The sequence below is a fragment of the Eulemur rufifrons genome, chromosome 14 (genome assembly GCF_041146395.1).
Source record: "Eulemur rufifrons isolate Redbay chromosome 14, OSU_ERuf_1, whole genome shotgun sequence".
NCBI lineage: Eukaryota > Metazoa > Chordata > Mammalia > Primates > Lemuridae > Eulemur > Eulemur rufifrons.
In genome coordinates, this window is record NC_090996.1 from 23,567,042 (window position 1) to 23,594,961 (window position 27,920).

At 43.0% G+C, this 27,920-nt stretch overlaps 1 protein-coding gene across 4 annotated transcripts in view; it reads right to left on the minus strand.

Annotated features, from left to right (window-relative positions):
* Positions 1 to 27,920, minus strand: part of VPS35L (VPS35 endosomal protein sorting factor like) — a 101,228-nt gene that overhangs the window by 49,375 nt on the left and 23,933 nt on the right. For 2 of the 4 annotated variants that reach the window (XM_069486873.1, XM_069486872.1), the window contains exons 9-17: positions 24,387 to 24,446; positions 16,214 to 16,310; positions 15,459 to 15,506; positions 13,951 to 14,044; positions 10,270 to 10,347; positions 9,660 to 9,782; positions 2,167 to 2,213; positions 1,061 to 1,172; positions 422 to 538 (exon numbers count right to left, since the gene is read on the minus strand). In XM_069486873.1, the coding sequence (XP_069342974.1) occupies positions 422 to 538; positions 1,061 to 1,172; positions 2,167 to 2,213; positions 9,660 to 9,782; positions 10,270 to 10,347; positions 13,951 to 14,044; positions 15,459 to 15,506; positions 16,214 to 16,310; positions 24,387 to 24,446 (776 nt within the window). The remainder of the gene's footprint in view (positions 1 to 421; positions 539 to 1,060; positions 1,173 to 2,166; positions 2,214 to 9,659; positions 9,783 to 10,269; positions 10,348 to 13,950; positions 14,045 to 15,458; positions 15,507 to 16,213; positions 16,311 to 24,386; positions 24,447 to 27,920) is intronic. The other 2 variants (XM_069486875.1, XM_069486874.1) reach the window with 1 other exon arrangement.

A 27,920-nucleotide genomic window follows, 5' to 3' on the forward strand; every position in this document is an offset into this window, starting at 1 on the left:
TTTGTTTACCTATAATGGAGAACTAATAGATTTTTTTCTTTCTTTTTTTTTTTTGACACAGAGTGTCGCTCTGTTGCCTAAGCTAGAACACAGTGGCCTCATCCATAGCTCAATGCAGACACAAACTCCTGGGCTCAAGCAATCCTGCTGCGTCAGCCTTCCAAGTTGCTGGGACTACAGGTGCAAAAAAAACCATGCCTCGCTAATTTTTCTATTTTTTGTAGAGATGGGGTCTCACTATGTTGCCCAGGCTGGTCTCAAACTACTGGCCCCAAGCAATCCTCCTGCCTCAGCCCACCAAGTGCTGGACTTATAGGCATGAGCCACCGTGCCCAGCCGAAAAGGTAAGTTTTTACATGAAAGAATATACTGCATAACTTAAACAAAAAGCAGTCGATTTAAAGTCTAAATGGTCACCCACCTGTGGATTCTTCAATTTAGTGATAACTTTCCAAGCTTCATTGAGAATCTGAAGCCGATCGCTCTCAGGAGGATCAGCCAAGGCCAAGTTTAACCCCAGTGACCGAAAAAGGAGATGCTAGGAAAAATACCAAACCATCATGTTACTGGAGATTTTAAATCAAAGTAACTTTGAGCTTAAAAAAAAAAAAAAAAAAAAATAGCAAAGCAATGGTTGTAATGTTTAATCCTTCTCAGAGTTAATCTTCCAATAACCTCCTTCTAAAATTCTACCGCAGATCTACCCGAGTTACACTGAGCAGCACACAACAGAGTTGGCTCCAAGCACTGGTCTAATTTTTGGGCCAAAATATTCCCGTAGACAAAGCTTTTCATAAATGGGTGAAGATATATTTTTAAAGGTGTTAGAACAAAGTCTTTCCTAAATACTTCATAGTGAGCTAATCTGATAGACAGCAATTACACAGTGTCTAACAGTCCCGGGCTCTAACTCATCTTCCATCGCCGTCCGCGGGAACAGAGCCTTCACTTGTTTTCCTGTTGGCCCACGCTGCCCTCAACACTGGACTCTGTCCCTCGAGGGCTATCAGATAGACACCACCCATTTGTTCTCCCGCTGAGCATTAAGTCAAGAGCCTACCTTGGGGAAACCAGACTCGTCACACTCTTTGATCATGCCAATGAAATCCATAGACCTTGTGGCGATGAACTCAGCCCGGAAGGCTGACATCACGGAATTCAACAGCAAGGCACTGCAAGACAGAAAATGCCCCAAGTCAGCTGAGCTTCCCCTTTGTAAAAGTCACTTTCACTGTAGGATGTATCTTGCTGGGAAGGATGACTGACAGCCCTTTAAGGGTAAGCTTGGGGGAAAAAAAGACTCGAGTAAAAAGGCAATCTCTAGAGACTAACACTGTTCTGTTCATATTTGGAACCTGATAAATGTTGAATTAACTGGATCTTTAGACAGGTGGATGGATGGACGGACAGACAGACGGATGGATGGGTGGGTAGACAGACAAGTAAATCAGCAAGCAATCCGATCCACTTAAACAGAAGGAAAGTGAGCCTTCAATAGGCTGGTGTACTAATAAAACTAAATATTAAGTAACAATATTGATCCACACTGCAAATATCCACATCTCTTAGGTAACAGATCTCTTATGAAAGAGATCTTGGGCCGGGCATGGTGGCTCATGCCTGTAATCCCAGCACTCTGGGAGGCCGAGGCAGGAGGATCACTTGAGCTCAGGAGTTCGAGACCAGCCTGAGCAAAGGTGAGACCCTGTCTCTGATAAGAAAGAAAGAAAGAAAAAAGAGAAGAGAAGAGAAGAGAAGAGATCTTATGTTCTAGGCACTCAGAACGCAGTGGTGAACAAAATCCATACATCTACCACTGAAAGGAGAGAAGAAGGGAAACCTCATATATATGGGAGACGGGAAGATTAAGTTCATCCTGGCCCTACCACCCATCACAGCCCCATGGGGAAAGGGCTACTATTATATTGTCCCCATTTTACAGATAAGGAGACTGAGGCACAGAGAGGTCAAGTAAGCAGTCCAAGGTCACAAGGCTAAGATGGAATGGGGCCACGGTCAGAGGTCAGACACATGGACTCCAGCAGTCTAAGCCTCCGTGCTAACCTGCCTCTGTGTCAGCTCTGTTGCCCAGGTAAGCACACCAAGTTCAAAAACAGCAGTCAAGTCCATTTCAAACTCACGATTTATGAATCTTAAAATACTTACTTGTTTCCTAGTTTCTTACATCTCTCCATCATCTCAGTAAGCAGAGCCTAACATGTCAAAAATAGTAATAAAAAAATCATCAGGTTGGAGGATGTAAAGCAACATTTCTAAGAGATTTCCAACGTAATACTCTAAAGTTGTGGTCCCCAATCCCCCCCACCCGCCCCACAGCAGGAGGTGAACGATATTTACAGCTGCTCCCCATCCCTCACATTACCACCCGAGCTCCACCTCTGTCAGATCAGCAGCGGCATTAGTTGCAGGAAAACAAGCTCAGGGCTCCCACTGATTCTGCATTATGGCGAGTTATAGAATTATTTCATTATATACAACAATGTAATAATAATAAAGTGTACAATAAATGTAATGGGCTTGAATCATCTCAAACCACCCCCCACCCCTGGCCCTGGTCGGTGGAAAAACTGTCTTCCATGAAACTGGTCCCTGGTGCCAAAAAGGTTGGGGACCACTACTCTAAAGTGAATGTAGCCACGTGTCCATTTACGTAACTCTTAGTGTCTGGTAAGGATGGGGAGGGCAGGGGAGGAAAGAAATTCAGCCTGGCAGCATTTGGAAGAATGGATAGGAGGGGGGGCCTGGCGTCAGGCACACACGGGTTCAAATCCAGCCCTGCCAACTACCAACGGCAAGACCTCAGGTGAGTCACTGGCTTTGCTAAGCCTGGGTCTCCTCATCCTTACTCGGAGGATAAAAGCGCCACCATCCCATCTGCGGGGTTGCTGCAGGATGATGATGACAGGGGCACCTCCCGAGCTCCAGAGCACAAATAAGAGTGGAAATTACTCGCTGCCGACCTCTCCTCTGACCCCCACGTTTCTCCCCATTTCACGAGGTGCCCATGGTGAGCTTAGTAATACGTGGGACAAACACTGGGTCACTGCTTAGTGCCCGCCAGTCATGGCGAGCAGTGAACAGCACTGAGCTTTGGCCCAAGGTCACACAGCCAGCGACAGCAGCCAGATTTCCTCTCCAACACATTTTGAAGCATATTTTTTTCCCCCAAAGGAAGGAGATGTCTTACTGGAATATTGTTAATGGCCTTGGAGCTATCTTAAGACAATTACATATCTTCAAAAGAGCTCCTGGTTTTTTTTGTTGCTGTTGTTTTGTTTTTAAATCAATGGAAGAAGTATCCTTTAGGGCAGTGGTTTGGGGAAGGTCGACCCTAGGACAAGAGGTAATTACAGGACACTAAGCGCTGCCCCAGGGGCCGGGCTAACGTGCTCATTTACTCTTTTCCAGGGCCTTCTGAGGCTCCTGTAACATTACCCCATTTTACAGACGAGGAAGCCAAAGCTCTGATAGGTTAAGCCACTTCCTAGTAAGTGGTGGAAATGAGATTTGTATCAAAGTCTGGCCTTGAAGTCAAAAAGCAGAAGGATCATCTCAAGTGCAATTCCACCCTTTCCAGCTGTGTCCCTCTGTGTCGTGGGTATTGCCTGAGTAATTAAGGTGACAGCTGACCATGGAGATACTGCTGGTATCTCCACCCACCGAACTCTGATTTTATTCAGCTTTCTGTCTCAGCCCCACACAAATCAGGTTGGGTCCTGTCATGGACTGAATTATATCCCTGCCACACTCGTACGTCGAAGCCCTAACCCCCAATGTGACTGTATTTGGAGAGAGGGCCTTTAAGGAGATATTGAGGTTAAATGAGATCATAGGGTATTGGCCCTAATCCCATAGGACTGGTGTCCTCATAGGAAGAGGAAGAGACAGCAAGGATGCATGTACACAGAGGAAAACCCACGTGAGGACTCAGCAAGAAGGTGGCTGTTTATAACCCAAGGAGAGACCTCACCAGAAAATAATCTTGCTGGCATCTTGACCTGGGCTAGAGTGCCATGGCATCAGCCTAGCTCACAGCAATCTCAAACTCCTGGGCTCAAGCAATCCTTCTGTCTCGGCCTTACTCTTTTTAATGGCTGAAGAGTCCATATCATGGATATAACATCATTTTTCAAACTGCCCCTAATTGACAGATTCTTCAAGAACTTTTTATTTTGAATTAATTATAGGCTGATAAGTAATTGCAAAAACAGAAAAGAGAAGTCCTGGGTACTCAACACCCAAGCTTCTCCCAACGGTGACCTCTTACATGACTATAGTATGTTATTAAAGCGAGGAAACTGACACTGGTATGGTACAATTAACTAGACTATTTCACCAGCTTTTATAAAGTGCTCCTTTTTAGGGGAGGAAGAGTATGCCTTTGCATCTAATTCTATGAAATTTCATCAATATATGTGGATTTGTAGAACCACCATCATGTTTACCTGATAGATTTTTTAAAGTGATCTCAAAATTAGGGTTATTTTACCCTTCAAAAGTACAGGAAGAAGTCAGGCCAAGGTTGCATTCCTGTTTTCTAAACCGAGATAAACTAATATGAAGGCCACAATGCTCACAAATTTGTCCTTCTGCTTTTACTAAAGAAACTTCCAATAGTGTTTACAAATACTGCTTTACAAAAGATGAAATGATATGCATATCATATTTTCCTTATTTTTCTAAATGAGGCAAAAATATAAAAGGTGGGCAAAATCAGAAACTAATCTTAAAATCTACTACCCTTTCCCCCCATCCAGAGTTAATATGCTCAAGTTTCAAAGAAATATAATATTTCAATGTGAATAAAAAGAAATCTATACCCCAGGCATTAAAAAGCATAAAATTTTAATTTTTCCTGTTATTTCTCTTTCATTGGGATTTTTTTCTAACTTAAAATATAGGACTATATGCTTAAGGGGGATGAACAGTGACCAAGGCTATTCTTGGATTTGCATTGTTAGATTAATCATGTTTTAGAATGTTTAAAGTGCAATTTTTAGTATGACCATAGTCCCACGGGTCAATTTGTTTGGGCCTTTAAATCCCATCTCAAGCATAGCAGTTAACAAGAGATACCTAGACAGGAAGAGTTTAGAGGAGGAGTTGAAAGAACAAATCTGCTGGCTTACTGGTTTCAGAGTTACCACCAAAATGGCTACACAGCTTTGGAACCTAAAGAAGCCATGAAAGTGAATTAGGATAACCCAAGTAAAGCAACCAACACAGAGCTTGGCACAGACGGAGCCTCACAGAAGAGGTAATTGTGTAAGAGGCTCAAGAGTTTAGCTGCGCCCATCTCCCACCTCCATTCTCCATTTGCAACAAGCTCTGCCTCTAAACACCTCCTGAAATAACTGATGGGCACAAAACTCTCAAAACAGGTGGACGTGTTTGTTATGATGTTAAAAACAAAATTATACAGGGGAAAATTCTCATCTGAAAAACAAGAGAAAGGAAAGGGAAGGCAATGAGAGGGGAGAAAGAGGAGGGGGTGGGGAGAAGAGAAAGAAAGAGAAAATGTATTAATACCAAAACGTTAACACTGATCCATTATGAATGGATGGCAGGATTCTGAGTAGCTATTTTTCTCCTTTTAACTTCTCTACCTTTTCTAAATTCTTCCCAATGACTCTGTATTTTTATTAATACATTTTTTTTTCTGATTATGCAATTCCCTCTTAACCAACCCACCTCTTGTTTTTGCACGGCCACCAACTGGTTTTCCTCTTCCTACTCCATCTGGTATGCTTCTGCCAATTTGATCTTTAAGCACTACTTTGTTCAAATCATTCCCCAGAGCAAAACCCTTCAGATATCCCTGCTCTCCTGACACCATGTTCAACAACCTCTGCAGCCTGGCCCAGCGCAACCTTGTCCCCTCCCAGCCAGCCTCGTTTCTCACCCTTCTCCAGTAATGCTGGTCCCCTTATGACGCCTGCTACCTGCCTCTGTTCGTACAGGTCCCTTCCCCTGCTTATTTCCTGGCCTTTTGGTTAGCTCAGGTCCCCATCTGTTCCAACAAGGCCTGTCAGAACTGGCCATAATGATGGTGGCCACCCTCACTGGCCTGGTGCCTATTACATGCCAGGTCCTGGCCATGCACTGGTGTGGATCATCAATCATAGCTACCATCATAACAGCCCTTAGAGGAAGGTTCTATTGTTAGACCCATTTTACAGTTGGCAAAACTGAGGCACAGGGAGGTCAAGTAGCCCAAGGCAACACAGCTGTAGTTTGAACCAGGTCTGCCGACTGCCTGACCCAACCTCAAGTGATGCACTTTCTGCATTTTCAACATGCACAATTTGCATCCCATAGCTCGGCCAGGAGTCAGGAGACTCCACACCGTCCACACCCTGATGTCAGGGTTAGGCCTTGTTCCCTCCATACCTCCCACCCCAACCCTAACAAGCTATCAGCTGCTGGGTGACAATGGTGAGAAGTTTATCAACAGATCTGTTTTCACTGCCTAAAAGCAGGTTTTACGAAATGGTTGCTTTCTTCTTGTGCAGAATGTGCCTGAAACTGGGCACAAAAATCCATTTTTTACTTACTATAATATCAACTATATAAAAAAAAACAGGCCGGGCGCGGTGGCTCACGCCTGTAATCCTAGCACTCTGGGAGGCCGAGGCGGGTGGATTGCTCAAGGTCAGGAGTTCGAGACCAGCCTGAGCGAGACCCCGTCTCTACTAAAAATAGAAAGACATTATATGGACACCTAAAAATCTATATAGAAAAAATTAGCCGGGCATAGTGGCGCATGCCTGTAGTCCCAGCTACTCGGGAGGCTGAGGCAGTAGGATCGCTTAAGCCCAGGAGTTTGAGGTTGCTGTGAGCTAAGCTGACGCCACGGCACTCACTCTAGCCTGGGCAACAGAGTGAGACTCTGTCTCAACAAAAAAAAAAAAAAAAAAAAAACAAATCTTGTCTTCAAACAATAAAAAAAGCCTTTTTGAATCATCACTCCCAGTTATGGACTGAATGACTAAATCTTTATGTCTCTCCAAAATTCACAGATTGAAATCCTAACCACAGCCCCCCCCCTCAACCCCTGCCAAGATAATGGTATTAAGAGGTGGGCCTTTGGGAAGTAATTAGGTCATGAGGGTGGAGCCCTCATAAATGGGATCGGTGCCCCTATAAGAGCCCAGAGACTGAGCTGGGTCTCTTCCCACCATGTAAGGACACAATGAGAAGAGGGCCTTCACCAGAACCTGACGCTGGCATCCTGACCTCTTACTTCCAGCCTCCAGAACTGTGAGAAATAAATGCTTGCTGTTTATAAGTGACCCAGCCTATGGCACTTTGTTACAGCAGCCTGAACAAACTAAGACACTCTCTGGTTTTATTAATTTCAATTTTGATTTGAAGTTTTGTACATCAGATATTCACAACTAACGGTCTTCCCCCTTGCCCTCTCTCACCTGCCTGCTCTGTGCACTAGCAACTGCTGCAGCCAAACTTTACCAGCCTTTATTTTGGAAGCCTCTTAAAGACACATCTGGCTCAACTCCCCAGTTGACTCACACCCAGCACTGTCAGAGCTTTTAGGCACCAAATTGTCACGTGCATCTTCAACACAACCTTCCACACTGACATCAGTTCTTCTGCATTTTGAAAATGATTTTTTTTTTTTTTTTAACAAGACACTACATGTTCCTTATTTAACTGCCCCAAGAATCAGAGTTTATCATTATTCAGGTGACCTAATTTTTTAATCACTTATTCTAGTGCAATAATGATTTCCTAGAGCTTTACTCCCAGGAGAGCTCTATTCACAGCTTCAGCCATCCTTTGAGATTACTCAAGCTTAAAATTAAAAAAAAAAAAAAAGAATGCCTTATGACATGTACCTTTTGTTTGTAATCTGATTTTGCCTTTCATTAAAGTAAGAAAAAATAAGTGTTCTTATTTTCACCATGTCAGTCCTGCTTCTACGTTTCCGTCATTCGGCAGAATAGCCAGGGCAGCTCTTTCTACAGTCAAGTCCGTGATAAGTTTTCCTGGAAGCTGGGGACAGCATGTGGTTGCTGAAACTATGCTGAGGGTCACAGACAATGGGTAGCAAACTTGCCACCGGTCTTCCCTTTATGCCAGGTTGATTTAAAATCAATTTACTTAATAGTAAGAACATTCAGTGGAAGGAAAAGACATCCCTGTTTTTCTCCTCTAACTTTGGAATTTGAAAAAGAAAGAATACAAATGGTACATACATGTTGAAAAGTCAGAAAACACAAATAGGCAAAGAAAAATAAGATGCTCCCCCATCTCACCCTCCAGTGATATTCTGTCATATCTCCTTCCCAACTCTCTCATGCACCTACAAAAATCATGTCTGCAAGTACGATGTGTGTGGGGTGCTACACTAAGCACTGCGGGTGCACGGTCTTGTTCGATCCTTGCAACAGACTGGAAAATAGCAATTATTATTATCGCTCCCCTTTTACAGATGAAGAAAGGGGGCTCAGAGCAGTGAGGAACAAAGTGTTCGGCCTCTACTTTATCACAACAGCTGTAACAGAGCTGAGATGCAGACTCAGGCACCCTGACTCAAGCCCACACCTGAACACTAGGCCACACTGCCACTTATAACACACACAGCCATGTGTGTAACTGCCTTTTTGCACTCAGCAATAGGTTGTGAACACCCTTATGTCAGTACGTACAGATCTTCATGGGTCTCCATCATTTTAAATGACATAACATTCCACTGAATGCATGTACCATAATTTAACCACTCCCCTCTGATGCCTACCTCCAATTCTGCAGTACTATGAATAAATCTGTGTGTTTATATGTTTATGCACTCATCTAATTAGTTCTGCGGGATAAACTCTTAAAAATGGGATTGCTTAGTCAAAGCCATGTCCCTTTTTTTCCTGTAGGGCTTTCAATATGTGCTGGCAGCACCGAGCAGAAAAGGTAGGTTTCTTTACATTCTGCTTTGCTCTAGGGATCCTCTCCCTTTTTGCAACCACCACAGGGAGACAAGGAAAGCTTCATCTAGCACAGTTATTATGCCAATTTGAACTGGGCTTCCACTAAAACTGCTTCTCAATCTCAGGGAAGAAAAAAATATTTCTGCTATGATTCTGATGTTACTTTAATTCCTGACAATACTAAAGTTAGACCAAAAAAAAAAAAAAAAAAAAAAAGAATCTTATAAAAGCAATTAAGTATCTAAGTTTTATTTTCCTTCCTTAAAATGGGGAAAATATTACCTGCTTTCCTGACTTTCCTGCATTATGATAAACAAAAGGGGCATGGGAAGGTGGGTGAAGGGGCTATAGAGCTGCTGGCCCTGAAGTCAGAGTCCACGGGTTTGTGTCCAGTCACCACTACTTTCTAGCTGTGTCACCCTACATGGGTATCTGGCCTCCCTGCGTGACCACAGCCCCCTCCAGAGTTGTTAAGTGAGACTACCTAGGAAAAGTGCTTAGCACAGAACCAGCCACAACGGTGCGCACTCTGTGAAGGCTGGCTAGTGTTGACGTTGCTGTAGCTGTCATGAAAGGGCCCTGGTGACTTTTCAGGGCACATAGTGCAGGGGCTGCCACAATATGGAGGGAGAGGCCCCAGCGTTCCTCCGTTCCTCCTCGGAGGCGAGCATCACATTGAAGCTCAGGGACAGTTACCTCAGGGGCGTGGTAGGAGATGCACTGGAAGATCCAATCCATGGCAGGCGAGTATAAGGGGAGGTACGATGGCAGATCCACTCCTTGGACCACCAGCTGGTTCTGGACCGTGTCCCCATGAATCTACAGGAGACCAAATAAACACTTAGCAAAGGAGGAGAAAATCAAACAACAAAGAGCGTATAACTCAAAGACTGTGCGTACTTGTAAGCATTTGGATTGCCCCAAGAGAAACAGCTGCTTTCTCAAGTTTTTTTTTTTTTAAACTAGAAAAAACATACAGAAAGTTTCTCATGTCACCACGCTGAGCGGTTTGGGGAATATGCGCTGTGCAAATAAGTAACCTGATAAAAATGGAGCCAGCAGATGCCGAGAAGAAAGGCTGATCAACTGGAGACGTTTCCTGTTAACACATGCATATTAACTCTCTTCACTTGTTCAGCACAATCAACACATTTTAATTGTCTACAACAGACGCTAGTGTAATTTTCTAGGGTTTGCACATTTAAAGAGCTTTAAGGCATTCTCAACTTGGAAAACCAACTGCGTTTGTGAATTCGCTGTCATATCATTGTCATATCGATTAGCTGTTGGGAGAGTGTTCTCTTACCTGTTTGAATGTAAGGAGGAAGTCAAAAAAGTTCTTATTTAGGCTTTCTTTGAGATGTGGTGCCACTTCCATTCCCACCTGCAGCCAAACAAAATGAGATTACCGTGACAATGGGAAAACGAGTTGTAAATAATAACTACAGTGTGATGGCATTTCTGTTAATTAAAAACACATATACACATATGTACAGACCTAGAGAAAAAGCCCAAAGGTAATTTTTTTCTTTTTGCTTATGTTTTCTTATTCAATAAACATGTACTGCTTTTGTAAGAAAAACCCACAGAAGCTATTTTTAATGAAAAACAGGGAACATTTGCAGTAATCACCTTTGCAATTTCCCAAAGGTAACAAACATATTTCTGAACAGATGACCAACAGAACAAAAAATCAATATAGCCCTAAAAAGGAATGTGCTCTCACGATTGTGTATACAATATTCTCTTCCTCTCAAAAAAAATGACAAACACACATGTGGTTATACTTATTAGATGAAGCGAAAAGATTATAGTACGTAAGAGAGCCAGCTTGGATTTCGGATACTGCGCTGCCACTGTTGCATGGTTCAAAGCTGTACGGATTCATTCTTTGCTAGGCAGTCATGGAAGCAAACATAGATTTTAATATATTTTAAGCAATTTTATATAAGACAAGTATGAAGCATAATGATGCTATAATCCATTGGCTCCTGAGTTCATTGTTTAAAAAACAGATCGTAACATTTCCAGCTGAAGAAATTTGTTAATCATAGAGAAGGTTCCAGAGCACTGGGGTTAGAAAATTGGAGGTATGAGCTAGGGAGGGGAGTTCATATGTTTAAAACAAAACATCCTAATATTGTTTATACTGAGCTCCTCAGAAACACCTCAATTCCCAATTGCTGCTTAACCACAGAAACAACTTCGTAAGAGAAGCTTTCTGGAAACCCCTTGCTTCGAATGGGGACCCATTTTCCCCACCCGCCTTCCCCCAACCAGAGGTCATGATGGTTAACACTCATGCTGTGTTTCAGATGGCTGAGAACAACTCCTCTGGGAAGATTTATTCCAGAACCACCAGGGCGTTAAATTCTAAGAGCAGCTCTAGGGTTGTCGAGTAAAGGAAGGAATGTTTCCAAGGACAAACACATAGACTAAAAAAAATACTAAGAACAAATGTCAGCTCCAGTTCTATTGTGCTCTGATTCTATTGTCTTTCCTTCCACTTAATCCTATTGTAGAAAAAGCAGTAATTATCTGTTAGGTGACAGCAAAGGCTGGTGGTGGATGAGCCCTGGAGAAGAGCCGAAGGGGTTAATCATACTTTCCTTTAATAAACAGCTTCAAGCTCCCCCTACGCCTGACCCACTGGCAGCTTTTGTTATTTGTTTATCTCTTCTCATCAAGCCAAAAGAGCAGCTTGGAAATCTGCTTGGGTCTAGATGATTTCTACCCAGAGCAACAAGGTAGTTGCTCAAGATTTCCATCTGCTGTTGCAGTCTGGCCGGCATTCAGCCCCTCTGCTTCTGGTATCAGCAAAGTGATTTGTCTTTGGGGAATCAAACCTTCCCCAGACCATGAGGCTTGTGGTAGAGCTGGACCCACCTTCCCCAGTTCCAGGGTTGAGTACAAGAGCCAGACCTGGTCAGTAAGGACATCCTATCCCACAGTGATTGGTGTAGGATTGGGCAGGGGACCAAGGTGGTCCTGGTCTCAGGTCTCCGCCCTGAGACTCTGGCTAGATCTATTGGGGAGATGGCACTCTTTCCAGCAGGGTTCCCAAGTTGGTAGGATGGAAGCCTGGAGATGATACAGGCCACCATGTAGAAAGAGCAAGCCACAGAATGAAGCCAACTCAGAGGAAAGCAGAGCTGAGTGATGGAGGGAGAGGCTGATTCCTGGCATGGCTCTCTGAGGCCCTGGAACTAACCATGGCTGCACCACCCTGGCCTCTTCAGACACACAAGCCAACACATTCCTCTTTTTGCTTTAAGTAGCATGCATTGGGTTTTTGCCACTTGCAACTGAAAGAATCCTTACTAATGCACAGACTGTCTCTTATTTTTTCTATGTCAAAAGACTTTTACTGACTACTCAACCAGGGGAATCGATGCATTGTGCGGATTGACAAAAATGATTGCAAAAGATGCAGGGCACACCAGTCTTTCTGGGATGGGTCCGCTTTGTCCTCTGCATCTTCTCCTCATTGTCACCATGTTTTCAAGTTGCATCTGCCATTCAAAGGCACTTTAATGTAACAAACGTGATCTTTTCCCTAGCTCATGTACCTTACTTCAAACTTTAAAACTGAATACGTTTGCAAGGAATGTGTATTTCTCCCTTTCTGCTTTCTCATTAATAACCAGAATCATCTTCATGAGATACAGAATGATTCTAAGTCTTTATTACTTTATTATTCAATAGATGTCAGGGTGAGTTCAAAGAATTTGTATGTTCTACCAGGTAAGAGGCAGTAGAACGGAAATATGCAAACGATGGTATCTTTGCATCTCTCCCACAGAACCCAGTAAAGCATTGTGTGCAAACACTGTCTTGGGAGGCGTATTCAAGCTTCAATATATTCAAAAGTTGAAGCTCTTGGAAACACACCTGCTAATCCTGGATGAAAAGTCCACCCCACGTTTCAAGCCGAGAGCGATGCACACTTTGGCCTCTGTTCCAAAGTGGGCGTAGGGCGCCCTTAAACAAAGACTTTTTCTTTCATTCTCAGTATCAAAGACACCCATAAAAAATGTCCTTCATAATGTTGTCTACCATTTACTAAGAGCAGTGACGGAGTTTTCTGTGACACTTGAGACCACAGGGCAACCATCATTTGCTAGACGTCACGTAGAAGCAGCAAATCGACAGCTACATGTTCTTGCCTTCTGATTTAGTAACATGCAGAATGGCTCATGGGGAGCTTCTAACTGTAGCTTTGTCCTCAAGGAAGTCTGGGGTTCATCGGGGCAACAAGCTCTCTCTGAAGGCGCACGATGCTCACGGGACAAGGGCAGAAGATTCCCACTGCTCAGGGGTCCTCATAAGCACAGCGCCCCTGGGTCAGTTGCAAGAAACTGACCACATGCTCTCCATAGGTGATATTTTGCATAAATGAAAAAACTTATTATAACTAGTTTTAAGCAGAATTGAGAAAGGACAAGTGATTTATAATCAGCATGTCCCCACCCATCAGAGCAGCTGTCTACGCCAAGCCTGTCACCCTCCGAGGCCCTGAGGCCTGCTGTGGCGTGGGACACCACACCCTTGCCCAATGGTCTCTCCAACTTGCACTCTGAGCCAGCTCTTTAATAGGACAAAAGAACTAATAAAGCAATCAAATTCAAGACAAAGGGGAGAGCATGTTTCAAGTCACTGAAAAGCAACCTATCATCTGCAAGGCTTTGGGAGCCTCCTTCCCAGCAAGAACTGAGAAACAATTAATTCTGAAAACCAGTTCATTTGTAAGAAGATGACCTTAAACGCTTCCTAATTAGAGTGATGGTAAGTTGGTCTACTTTAAAATTAACTTTTAAAAGAAATCCTACAGCTCTACTTTCCGTGGAAGAGCCATGTTCTAAAATTAGCAGCTCATAAAGTCCTTCTCTCAATGACTTGTGAGGTGCGGGGCGAAGCAGCCCCACGGGAACGGGTAAGGACACAGACGGCAGCCACACGTGCGAGGGCAGCACCTGGCGTGACCTACCCGGCACAGGTAGGCGCGGGCGTACACCGACACCAGCGGGTCTCCGATCCCTCTGATCATGCACGTTAATCGAGGCAGGCACTCGGAAATTCCCCTGCGAGAGGCAAAAAGAGGGCAGCATTATACCCGATGTGAGAACTCCCCGTCCTTTTATTTTTAAAGATAAAAATTTTCTCAATTTTGTGGGGGTGGTAATCAAGTTTCAGTAATAGGCCAAGGTCAAAGTTTCAGACTTTTCTAAGGCAATGTAACAACAGTCCTTCTGTCTTGAGGCAATTCATTCACTGAGTGATTTCTTTCATCTTTATCATTTGCTCAGTGCTGGAGGCTAACCACATTTTTTCCTGCTCGAGGTCACATATATTTTGCTAATGTTAACAGTTTTTGCCTCCAGTGATTTTCCATCAACTGGTCACCCCTTGATCTGCTCTCCCCATCTGGGTTCCTTTGGTTTACTGTGCTGTGCCCTGCTCCTTCCTGGCACCTGCGGCTGGATCAGACACCCTCCCACCCCAGTCTATGCAAATTATGGTTTATTTTTCCTGCGACATAGGACCTCCTTCTGCCTAAGGCATTATCCTCCCCCAACTGGTGAGGCAAAATAACTGTTTCTTTAGCACCCGTGGGATCCCCCCAAACTATCCCAGGCATCGCTAGATCCAAATGAAACACCTTTGGGATAAATTATAAATCCAATCAAAATGGTTACTGATGGAGCACCATGAGTCAGTCCCTGGCTTCAAAGAGTTTATTATCTAGCTATCCAACATGACTCAGCGCTTCATCAGCTCTGCAGGAAGCAGATCTGGGTTCCCCGAGCTCTGTAATTCTTAAAACAATGTCTGAGTTGTGGCTGGGCATAGTGGCACATGCCTGCTGTCCCAGCTACTCAGGAGGCTGAGGCGGAAGGATCATTTGAGCCCAGGAGTTCAAGACCAGCCTGGACAACACAGTAAGACCCCATCTCAAACAAAAAACAAAACAAACAAACAAAAAAACAGAATAAAACCCACTATCAATGATGAACCAGAGTGGCACCAGGCCTAAGCCCTAAGGGCGCAGGCTTCTGCTTCTAACATCAATATCTTCATCATCAACAGCAGCAGCAACACTGAGCATGGCCCACGGTGTGCCAGACAAGACTCAGTTTTGCATGTGCAGCGCAGAGGATCCACACAGACCTCTTCTTAGGAGAAAAGCCTGAGGCTCAGGGACCCTAAATAACTTGCTGAGGACCACAAAACTAATAACAGCACAGCCAGGATTCAAATCCAGTGGAGATGATCTTCCACGAGCTACTCAACCAACCTCTCCTAGCTTAAGTTTTCCTCTCTGTAACATGGGTATTAAGATGGTGTCTCCACTTCATTAAGTTTTCATTTGAATGGCACACCTGAAGGACTCAATGAATAATAGCTACCATTACATTGCCATTAGCGTGTATGTGCGGGCATGTGTGTGTGATATTTAGAAATTTTATGATTCTAGGCATTAGAAAAGAGCCTTACGTTTTAGAGAGGAACTTGTTACACTTCAGGATGGATGCTTCCACGTAACTACAAAAACATTCTGTTAAGGAAGACATTTTCCAGACGGCCTATTCGCTACGGGGGGAAAAAAAACTAAACTATTCACGAACAGAAATAGACAGATCTCAGGAGCTGGGGACCACAATGGCCCTCAACAATCCAGAAAATTAAGCTAGTGGCTTGTGGTTTCTAGACATGGTTTTCAAGGTTTCATACTTATTTAAAATAAACTGTGGAAAATGTTACATGTTGAGTCATGGTTGCATGCTGAAATCTAAACTGGGTTTTGAGCATTTCTAATCAAGGCTTTATGGGGAAAGAATGAACTTTAGTTCACTAAGATGCAATTTGTGTATAAGATGAATTTTCTGTTCTTCAATATTGGCAGTTGTGCAGAAAAGTTTGACCCTGTTCTTTCAAGTTCTTGGAACCAGAGAAAACACATAAAGATGAAGCGTTTTAAATGAGAGAATTAATGTGGGAATGTTCCTCTAGGAAACAAAAGCCTGATACATGGCATCATATTCAAAGTAAAAAAACAAAAAACTGTTTGGAGAGAGCAAGAGTCCAAGGGCTTCTACAATGTGGCTTGCCCTGTATTTTCAGGCTAGCAACTGTAACGGGACCAGATTTTCAACAGGAATTTCAGGACATCCCATCACATGGCTTCTATTAACAGCGCAACTCTTCTAGCCTATCTTTAAAATCATCAGACAAAAAAAAAAAAAGGATACAATCTCGGAATGAGTTCCCTGATGGAAGCAATCTTGAAAAACCAATTTAGGCACGTTTCCTTGGCCGTGTCATTTGTATTCTCTGGAGAAAAGTGATCTGTAACACAAAAACAATAACCATCAGCCCCTCCTAAATCTCAGGATCTTTCACAGCTGCTATGAGTCCTGGGATAGGAACAAGTTACCATGGAGCAGAAATGGGGGTAGGGTCTTCAGTCCCTTTGTATCTTCCCTTGCAAATATTGTTATTAGGAAGCAACAGACAACAGTAGTTTACACACACACAGGCTTTCTAAGTGCCAGGTACTGTTCAGAGTGCTTTACAGATGTTAGCTCACCCAATCCCCACAACAGCCCTGTGAGGTACGCACTTTTATTGTCCTCTTTTATAGGTAAAGAGAACGAGGCACAGAGAAGTTTATTAACTTGCCCAAGGCCCACAGAAAGCAAATGTAAGAGCTGGAATTCAACCCGCAGTCTGGCCTCACTGCCTACATTCTTAATCACTGCCTCTAATATAATCCAGAGGTTCTTGGTTACCTAGCAGTAACTAAGACAATATTGTTGATAATTCCAGATGCTTTAGGGACCTGCAACTGCAACATGAAATGTGATCTCAGCTTTTGCTCTACACATCACATGGGTTAGCCTGAAGGTAAAGCAAGGCCCGGAGGTGAGAAACCAGCCAGAGTCAGGCTGCCAGCTCCAGACTAGCTCCAAGACCCATGTCCCCTTGGGGTAAAACTGCCAGTTACCCCATATCTATTCTCTTCCTCTTTAATAATAGAGCTCTCATTTTTCTGCTGGGCAAACGGCCATCCCTGCAGCTAGATGTAGTCATGGGACCAAGTTCGGAACCCAGGATAGAAAGAGAAGTGCAACTTCTGGGAAATATCTTTAAGAGAAGGGGCGTGCCCTCCCTCGCTCCTTCTTGCTTGCTGACTGGAATGCAGATGCAATAGCTGGAACTTCTGTAGCCATACTGGACCATGCACTGTCTGACTGCCCCAACAGCCCTGAATTCTTTATTATTTTGAATTTTCTGGCACAGGCACCCAAGCCTAATCTTGATATTTTTTTTTTAAAAAAAAAAAAAAAACAGAAATTTATTTCTCACAATTCTAGACATGACATACACCTTAAGGAATGGAAGAGAGCATGAAAAAGTAAATAAAAAAATAACCAAACTTATCAATACCACAAAGGCTACTGTTGAACTTTCACATGGAAATCATTTCTTCCAAACGATTTATTTCAGCAAAGATTGGCACTCCATCCCACCACTGAGTATGTTTTATACTTTTAGGATTCAATCAAAAAGAGAAAAGCTAATCATTTTAGAGTATAGCAAATGATTCTTAGCTTACTGGCTCTCATCTTATTTTGCAGTGAGTCACTTTTCATCTCTCATTCTGCCACTTAGTGATATACGATTAAGGTGATCAAAATTTCTATGGAATCAGCAAAAAAGATAAACCTCTAGGTACTTCTCTAGCAGAGAACAGTCACTAATCACAACTACAGATACTGTGAAACTGCAATCTTGAGTATTTACTATTTTTGGACATCTGGCATGCTTTACTCATTTGAGAACTATTTGCTATTTTCAAAAGGATGGGAAATGACCATTCTCCCCTCCTTGGCCTGAATCCGTACACATTAATTAACTTTTTTCCTATTTTCGAGAGATCCAGACAGAAAAGATAAGGGATATTCTTAAATTCACTTGTCAATCTTGTCTTTTGGGAGAGCGAAGGACAGGGTTAATGTCCCTTCATATGACCGAATCATGTGGCTGAAAATCCAAAAGCAAAAATAGGTCTCTGAGGTCATCTATAAAATCTCTCATTCTACAATTGAGGGAAATGAGGCTTAGCAAAGGGTGAAACAGTGATTCAGTTTGCCTAAAAGAGCTGGAAATCACTCTAAAGACGCCTTGCCCTGCACATACACACTGACTGCAAGCTATACAACAATCTGCATATACCAGGGGTGGGGAACCTGCAGCCTAAGGCCACCTGTGGCCTTTTAAGTCCTTAAACATGGCCTTTTGACAGAATCCAAATTTTATAGAACAAATCCTTTTATTTTCATTAATACATTTTTGTTCATTTTTTATGTTTTTATTTTTAAAATAAATGTATTTAAAATACCAAAGAATAAGTTTCAATGAAATAATCCTCCCTGATTGACCCACACATTTAGAATAGTAGTAAGCTGTAAGGGCTAAACTGACGGCTGCTACTGCTCATGATTTAGTTCTAATTTCCCCGGCCTGACTGGTGCCACTACTGCACGAGGCTGGCTGGTGAGAGTTTATGGGGGTAAGTACACCAGTCTGTTATCAGCTTTTGACAATGGTGCATTGTGCTTCTGTTTGAAGTGGAATTTGTGAATAGTTGCACAGCTCGACAGTATTTTTTAATTCTGTCTACTTAACAGTGTATCATGTCAAAGAAGACCAAGAGAACGCTGAAGGAAGAAAACAGATTTTTTAATGAGCACTGGGAACTGCAATATTATCTTGTTTCTGCTAAGGATAAGATGATTTGCTTGCTTTGTGATATTGCAATATCAACATTAAAGAAATTCAATGCTCATCAGCATTATAGCACTCATAGGACCACAAATATTTTAAATTAGAAGAAGAGGCACAAAAGGTTGTATTGAAGAAATTAAGAGATGAAAAGCAAAAGCAAAGACAATTCTTTCAAGCAGCAATAAGACCTGGAAATAATGCCACTGAAGCAACTTATAAAGTAGCTTATATATTCAGGGAAAAAAGGGAAGCCATTCAGTGATGTAGAAATTATGAAAGAATGGATTGTCGAAGTTGGAGGATGATTGGACCCCGATAACATTTCAAAGTACAAACAACCATCTCTTTCAAAGAGAACCACTGATCAGCAGCATGAATTAGCCTTCAACTAAACAGAACTTCATGCAATACTTCAAAAGGAAAACATATATTATTCAATTGTTTTGGATGAATCAACTGATACTACTGACTTGGCACAGGTTTTATACTTCATTCTGGTCATAACAGAACATTTTCTTTGCTATTAACAGTTACTTGCTTTGGGCACTCTTACAAACAGAACATGGGGAATAGATATCTTCAACAACTTCCAAGACAAACGTCGTGAAGTTGGACTGAATTTGGTAAATTTAGTGAGCATATGTACAGTCACTGCACCTTCCATGACAGGAAAACATGAAGGGTTTATAGCACAGATTAAAAAAAAAAAAGTATTAACAGATCCAGATGCTCTTTTTTTTTTTTCATTGTATCTTGCATCAGCAAAATCTCTGTGCTAAAGCTACTATTTTAAGCGATACTTTGCAACAAGTTATAAGTATCGTTAACTATATTTGTGCAAATGCAACAACGCATCCTCAGTTTCATAACTTGCTAAAGCTGAACTATGAGGTATTCAGAGTGGATTTGCCATATCACTCTAAAGCACTCTTGGCTATCGCACAGAGAGGTGTTAGCCAAAATTTTATCTCTGCAAGAACAGAGAGTTAAGTTTTATGAAGAACAGAATGAGCAGGTGAATTATTGAAAGATTTCTATAGGAATGCAACACTTCCGTGTGACACCAGGTCATATCAAAATGACTTAAATATTTCTTTGCAAGGTAAAACTAAGTCTATACAGGATATGACAAAAAATCCAAGCATTTTGAAAAAAGTTATCTTTTTCTAAAACACTTTTTCCAAAGGAAATTTTGGATAAACATTTTCCCCAGTTAGCAAAGCTCATTGATAAGCAGGATGATATATGCAAATCATTTGAAGAATACACAGCTGTTACAAACCTATTAATTGTAGAATACAATGAAAGCTTCACTGAGTTTGAGAACCATGACATCACACTCAAATTAACATTTCAGCCTCACCTAGTTGATATCATCAAGACACCTAAAAAACTACAGATGGAATTGAGCTCTCAGTAGATGACATTTTAAAGTCATTGTTTGACGCTAAGAAAGATCCAATTGAAATATGGAAAGCTGAAATACCGAAAAATGCAGTAGAATACCCCTACCTTCAGCAACATGACCTAAAAAAGCTTTCTTGCTTTTCAACCACTTATTGCTGCAAATCTACATTCTCCTACATAACCTAAATCAAGACGCCCTTAAGGTCACAAATGATTGATACCCATCAAGAGCAGTGGACCCCAACCTTTTTTGCACCAGGGACTGGTTTCATGGAAAACAATTTTTCCATGGACGGGGGGAGGGAGGACAGGGTTGGCAGAGATCAGGGGGTGATGCAAGCAATGGGGGGGAACGGCTGTAAACACAGATGAAGTTTCCCTCACTAGCCCACCACTCACCTCCTGCTGCCTGCCACCCCACTTCCTAAGTTTCATGGAAGACAATTTTTCCACCGACAGTGGAAGTGGGGGGAGGTATGTGGCCCCAGGGTTGGGGACCACAGATCTAGAGGATCAACTGAAACTGCAGACCTCCATGCTGCAACCAAATATTCAAATGCTTTCCAACAAAAAGCTGACATAACAAAGTCATAAAAGGTTACTTAACTTTAAAATTAATAGTTTTCGTTTTTTCAAATTATTATGTACATAGTAGTTAGACTTTTACAAAATAATGTACATTTTTACATATATCTAACTGAAGTTTCTTGAATGTGGCCTTATTTGATTACAGCTAAATTAATGCAGCCTTCCAACATGAAAAGGTTCCCCACCCCGGCATATACCAATACAAAGTCTTTAGGCTTTCCTTCCAGTTCAAGGGACAATTTAGGAAATGAAAGTTATGCAGGACTTTTAAGATCTTACAGCATACTAAATATTATATTTCCTTACTTCTTTTGCTCAACACAAATATGCCTTAAGGCCAAGTAAAGGAAGTGTTCTAGGCTTTCAGAAGGCAACTTTACATAAGGCAGACCCTGTCTTCATGAAGTTTACATTCCAGTAGGGGAGGACAAATGATAAACAGGAAAAAAAAAATAAGCAGGCAAAAAACCAAAATAATATCCAATAGCAGTCAGTAAGAAAGATATAAAACTAGGTACTGGAATACAGAGTGACTTAAGTGAGATTTAGGGGCAAGATAAAGTTCATTAAATACAATGGTCAGAGAAGGTTCCCACAGAGGCAGCATTTGAGCTCAGCCCTGAATTACAAAAGGGAGCCAGGCATACTTAGATGTGGAGAAAATGTATTCCAGGGAGAGGAACCAGCAAGTGCAAGGCCCTGAGGTACGTAGGACATCAGGCCAGCACAGTCACAGAACAGAAAGCAAGCCGATACACTAGGCTTGCAGCCTTGGGGAGGAGTTTGAGAGTTCTGAGCATGGCGGTGGCATGACACAACATGATTTATATACTTGAGCACTTAGGCTGCTACGTAGCGAACGAATTCAAAATCTGGAAATTAATTCAGAAGAGACTTTGATATAATGAAGAACAGATATGTTCTAGTTCCCACTTATTTTTCCTTTATGGTGCGTGCTTCTTTATTCAACCCTGAGCTTCTGTGGATATTTTAGGAGGAGGCAGGAGACCAATGAAATCTAGTTCTCTTTCATTTATTTGCCAAGTCTTTACCCTAGCAGCAAAAGGTCTCTTTACATAACGGCGTTTATGTCGTTTAAAGTCTGTGCCGGAAAGGCCAGGTTAGTTAAGGCCACTGCCTGTCCTCACGCGGCCCACATCAGCCATGGGGAAAGACTGAAGGTGGGAATGCTGAGATGATGATGATGACAACCATAATATTAATGCAATAAACCCAAGTTATTTTTCCCAAGCTGGAAATAAAATGATTTTATCACTCAGAGTAGACGGCCTCTTCATACACATGCTGGATTAAGAAATGTTGGGGGGAAAAAAATCTAGTAGTGTGGATTCTTCATGAACCCAAAGGACACGGTATCTGTCTAAACTCAGACGAGATAAACCTTAGTTAAAACTGCCGAAGGCAAAGGGCTTAAGTATTAAATTCACCAGTCAGAACTTGACTCAAATGGAAAGAATGAGTACAAATGCCACTAGATTTCTCTTCATACGTAACTTCATTGGGCAGAGTTCAAAAGCATTCTTCGTAATTATAATTAAGAGTCGTTCCCCAGATCACTGACAACTTTGTGAAAAGCCTGTCCCTTTCCCTTTCAGGTTCTTGGAACCAGAGAAAACACATGCAGATGAAGACTTTAGCTATAAGGAGAAAAATAATGATGAACTCATTTTCAAGAAAACAAAGCCTGATTTGCATTGCTCAAGGTAAAAAAAAAAAAAAATTGATAGTTGGAGAGGGAAGAATTTTAGTGGCAAAAGTGCTAATTAATCTATTTAGACAAGAACCAGCCTTTTATTATATTTTGAACTTTTAGAGTTATGGTAGGGAGTCAGTTATTAGGAATTTTTCTTTAATTGGTCCTGAAATGGTATATGTATAGTCACTAAAAATGCAAACTCAAATGCCTCTGGGGGCCAGGCAGGTAACATAACTATTTGTAAGTGCTTAGATAAAACAAGAAGAAGAAATGAAACCTGTATCAAAAAGCATTTTTAAAAAATGCTGGTGTTGTCAAAGAAAACACCTATTTGGGTTTAATTCCACCTGCTGGCTGAAGTTTGCTGCTGCTGGCATAGTACAGGGAGTACAAGTTGGCAAGTGTTCAGTTAAATAAATGGGCTCAGATTTCCCAAATCCTCAAGCAGGCACAGAAGGCCTTTCCAGGATCACTGCCTCCCACGCTTGAGAAGCCTGGAGTAAGGGAAGAGCTGGTAAAAACACCATCAGAGGCGTGATGCAGTGGAGGGGAGGGTCCCTTAGAAATACCATGTGAGCCACATTAAAAAGATAATAAAACAAAACAGGTAAAATTATTTAATAGTGTACTTTGATCCAATTCATCCAGAATATCATTTCAACATGTAATCAATATACACAAATTATTAGTGAGCTACCTTAGGGTCTTCTATCTGCACTAAGTCTTTGAAATCTGGTGTCTTTTTTCATATTCACAGCACATCTCAATCATCTCAATTTGGACTGGCCACATCCCAAGTGCTCAAGAGCCACATGTGGCTGGTGGCTGCCATAAGAGACAATGCAGGCACAGGACTAAGAGCAAGGCTCTCACTGGCTGGTGGCAGGACCCTGGGCAAGACCCTGACTCTTCTGCACTGGGTTTGACCATTTATAATGAAACGAGATGGTTTCAAAGAGCTTTTCTAGACCTAAAAGTCTGTAAAGCTCTCTTTCTTTCTGAAATGTGCACATTAAATGGTGTTAAAAAGATAGATAGATAGGCAGATAAGTAGATAGATGGGAGAGGGTGAGAAAAAGGAAGAGAAGGAGGGAGGAAGGGAGGGCAGGAAGAAGGACTGGTGGAAGGAAGGGAGGAAGGAAGGAAGAAGAAATAATATGGGTCAAATTATGGGTTACTACTGCTAGCACTCGCTCTTCATCTCCTGGGCAAGTACCACTGCTAGGAGCAGAGGGAGTCAGGGTAAAGGTGGAACAAGCTGGTTGCTCTAGCCTGGATGGATGAGAATGTCTCCTTACAGCAGTGCTTGGAACTTAAAAAGAGGAATGAAAAAAAAAAAGGAAGCTGCAGCCGAGAGTTCTGCATTGCCAACAGTATCACTGTTATCATTTATTTACATGGCAAAAGAAATTCATTATGTACTTGTCCCATTATAACCTCCTGAGAATTTAAATTTGATGGGTAATAAATTTAATGCAAAATCATTTGGGTATGGATTTTGAATTCAAAGCATCAGTTATTATTGATTTATCTGACATTGTTCTTTAATATATACAAAGTTTTTTTTTCCAAAACAATTTGCTTCTTAGGAAAGAAAGATATGAAGGAAAAATATTAAAAATGTCAACCAGCAGAGGAAAAGAACTTGGTGTGAAAGTTCAGCTGCATGTAACTGTAACATCTTTTCATTCTCGCAGATTCAAATTACTTGTCCAAATTCCTAGACAGGCCTTTTGGAAACCTGTTTTCAGAAGACTGAGATGATCGGAAATCTTCAAAGTTGTTTTTTTTTTTTTTTTTTTTTTTTGATACTATTAACACACCCAAAATTAATAATTTTATCAAGTCTTAATGAATCCTCAATAAAAACCTAATCCCAACTCCAGGACAGAATGACACTCGACAAACAGGTATGGCGTTACCTGGTAAGACGCTGCGGTTATCCGCACACATGGAAAAGATGCGCTCATACACGAGCTTTCCTGGGGAGGGAAGGACAGGCGGTGTTAGCATCACACTTCAGGAGCAAATACTAAATAAACGCTTGTTAAATTAGGGACGTAGAGATGTCATCTCCTGGACACGCTTTAACTTGTGATAGTATGCTGCCATCTGGTGGGACAAATTTTAAGCCATGTTTCTTTTGTTTTTGCTTTTCATTTCGAATGAAAAAGGGGACCTTTTACTGTCTGTGAGAGGCAGGAAAATGACCGGTTTACCCTTTGGAGTCTTAACGAACACTTAGGGCCGAGGGGGCCTCCCGTATCTCCAGTCACTCCTAGACTATGGTCTACGTTCTATTCTAGGCCAGAGCGGGAAACGCACAGCCCACGGGCTGAATCCAGCCTGCCACCAGTTTTGCTTGGCCCACACCAAACATGAAGTGCTTTAACATTTTTTGAATTAGTTACCAATCGGTAAAAACTGGGAGAATTCACATGAAAAACAAAAAACAAAAAACTGGACTTCCTGCTTTTTCATATAAGATGTCCCAAAAATGTACCCATAACCCTACAGGATAACACACAACTAGAGCAGATTAGTAGCTGCCCCTTGAAATGACAAACACGCTACCCAGTGTGCCACAGTCTCTACCGCCCCCCACCACCTCTCGCCACCAGCGTGCTTCGCTCATTCCTGGGACCTGCCTGGTGCCTAGAAGCACCAGAATTTGACATTCAACTAGAATGCAAGCTCCATGAGGGCAGATTTGTGCTTGTTTTGTCCACGGACACATTTCCGACCTGATCCGTGCCTGGCATGTAGTGATTTGCTTGGATGGGTAAATGAACGTATTTCAGGTTTTGTAGGTCACTACTCGACTTTGCCACTGGAGCACAAAAGCAGCCATAGACAGTATGCAAACAAATGGACACAACTGTGTTCCAATAAAACTCCATTTACAAAAACAGGTGGGCAGTCTGGAACCCTAAACTATCACCAAAAGGTTTATTTATTCTGTGCCTATATTTTGAAAAATGTTATCGATATGCAGGGGGTAAAAATTATAGTCCTTATTCATTTTCTAAATCCTCCCCAGATCACCTTCAATGTGAAAGTATTTCCCTCTGTTTATGGGCTTTTTTCCCATAAGCCCATTATGCAGGGCAGTAAGGAACAACATACCTTGTCTTTACATGGCAAAAGAGATAGGAAAATATAAGGATCATTTCTGGTCAAAGAACACGGGATCCAATGACAACACCAAGAGATGACACAATGCTAGGATTAAGCGAGGGAAGCCACCCAAGCTAAGAGTTACCTCCTAGGAGCCTCTCCTAGTGTGGACCACCCTACATGACAATCGCCTGAAGATACTTGTTGAGAAAGCACATTCCTGGAGCCCACATAGCTAATGAAAAAGAATATTTTGGAGGGTGGGGACTAGGAATATGGACTTTGAATAACCTCACTGGGAAATTCTTATACACTGATTTAGGCATACGCCAGTAGGTTTCCCAGTGAAAACCGGCCTTCGCTCCGGGATCTGCAGAAGCAGCAAAAGCCCCTTTCCTCCCTCTGTCCAGCGCCTCTCCAACCTGGCTGCACAGTCAGAGCACCTGGGGCTCTCGAAAATATGTGCATGTCTGTGTCTGTCCTCAAAGGTTCTGACATAAAGGTCTAGGATGTAGCTGGGAGTGTTTTTAAAGCGCCCCAGGTGATTTCAATGTGCAGCCAAGGATGAGAAACGCTGTTCAAACCGTCGATTCCATTTAGAAGATCCTGGGAAACCTTAGAGAACAAGCCCCAGAGAACCAGCTCTGCCACTCGCGGTGCTGGTGACCTAGGGCAAGCGACTTCCCTTCTCTGTGCCTCAAGTTCCTCATCTATAAAATGGGGATAATAAAAGGCCCTACCTCATAGGGCCATTATGCAGACTATGTGACTGTACTATAGTATCTGTACAGCACCTAGAATGATCTGACCCAAGGACATTATTTGTTGAGGGTTTATCACTGTTGTTCCCAACCCCAGCCCCGCCGTTTTCTGGACAGCAGCAGAGACGGCAGGCACCTGCACTATAGCCCGGCTTGCCAGGCGTGGGGCTGGGTCGCCGCCAGCAGGGCCTGGCAGTGGCCAGAGTGGCAGAGTGGGCAGAGTGGCTGCCCAAAGTTCTTGCAAGGAGACTACACTGTCTGTGTCTCGCCAGGCTTGCAGGGTAGAAACTGGATCCCATCAGCATCCCAGAGCTACTCTTGCTCTGGGGTGCTGACTCATGCAAAAGAAATCTGTGGGAGGCAGGTGAGCGAAACCAGAAGGCCAGTGGGTGAATTTACCAAGAGAAACAGGACTGCCACGAAAACCAGATACAGCGCCCAGCCTCTCCCTGTGACTGATGCCCCGCTCCCTGAAGGCAAGCTATGTGTGCAGACATGTCCAGTGTGACTTGGCATCTCCCCTGCATTGCTCCTCACCATCTCTACCCCCTCCCTGGGACCAAATCACCCACGCTTCCCACCAGAAGTGCTGTGGCAGCCTCCTAGCCAGGCTCCCTGCTGCACCCCGCCCTATAGTCTAGGCTCAACACAGCCTGATAAAAACCCATGGAGGGATCATGTCCTCCTCTGCTCAACACCCTCCCGTGGCTCCTCACGCTCAGAGTCAAAGCCCAGGTCTTTCCAGTGGCCCCCAAGGCCACCATGCGCTCTGGCCATGTCAGCTCCTGCCCATCTCCACCTTCTTATCCCCTCTTCTGTTCTCCAAGCCCACCAGGCACGTCCCAATGCCCCCACCCAGGATCTGCGCACCAGCTGCTCCTTGGTCCCCCACCCCCATAGAGCCACACAGCTCGTCTCTCACATCCTTCCAGCACCTGCTCATGCCACCTCTCAGCACGGCCTCCCCTGAGCACCCTAACACTGCAGCTCATCTTTCACCCCCATCCAGTTCCCTCCATTTCCCTTTGCCCCCCAACCTCGCTCTATATGTTTGGTTTTCTCCACAGCACTCACTGATCAATCGGGTTGACTTAGTTGTTCTGCAAATCCTCTTTTACTGAAACAAAAGCACTACAAAGGCAGGGATTTTTGTCTCTTCTACTTGCTGACACCCCCAGCGCCCAGCAGAGCGCCTGACACCACCTCTCCAGGTCACCTGAACTCAAAAGGTCCTGTTCTCTCAGCTGGGACATTTCTTCTTTTTGTCCATTTTGCATCCACTCCCCTTTCTTCTGATAACAGCATCACCTCTTTTCTCAAGGTAACCCAGGCCTGGATAATCAGTGTTTCTCATCCCTTGATCCCACAAATGGCTCAGGGACTGACGCGTGACCCAAGCCAGGTCAGTGAGAGGGAACGCTGGGACTTCTGTTGAGATGCTTGGAGAAAGCAGCTCTTTCCTTGCCCTGGGACCACCAGCAGCAAAGCTGACAGAAGCTGCGGATGCCTGTTGAAGCTTGAGAATGAAGCCAACCCAAGGGAAAGTACTAAAAAAAAAAGACAAGGTCCTGATAATAC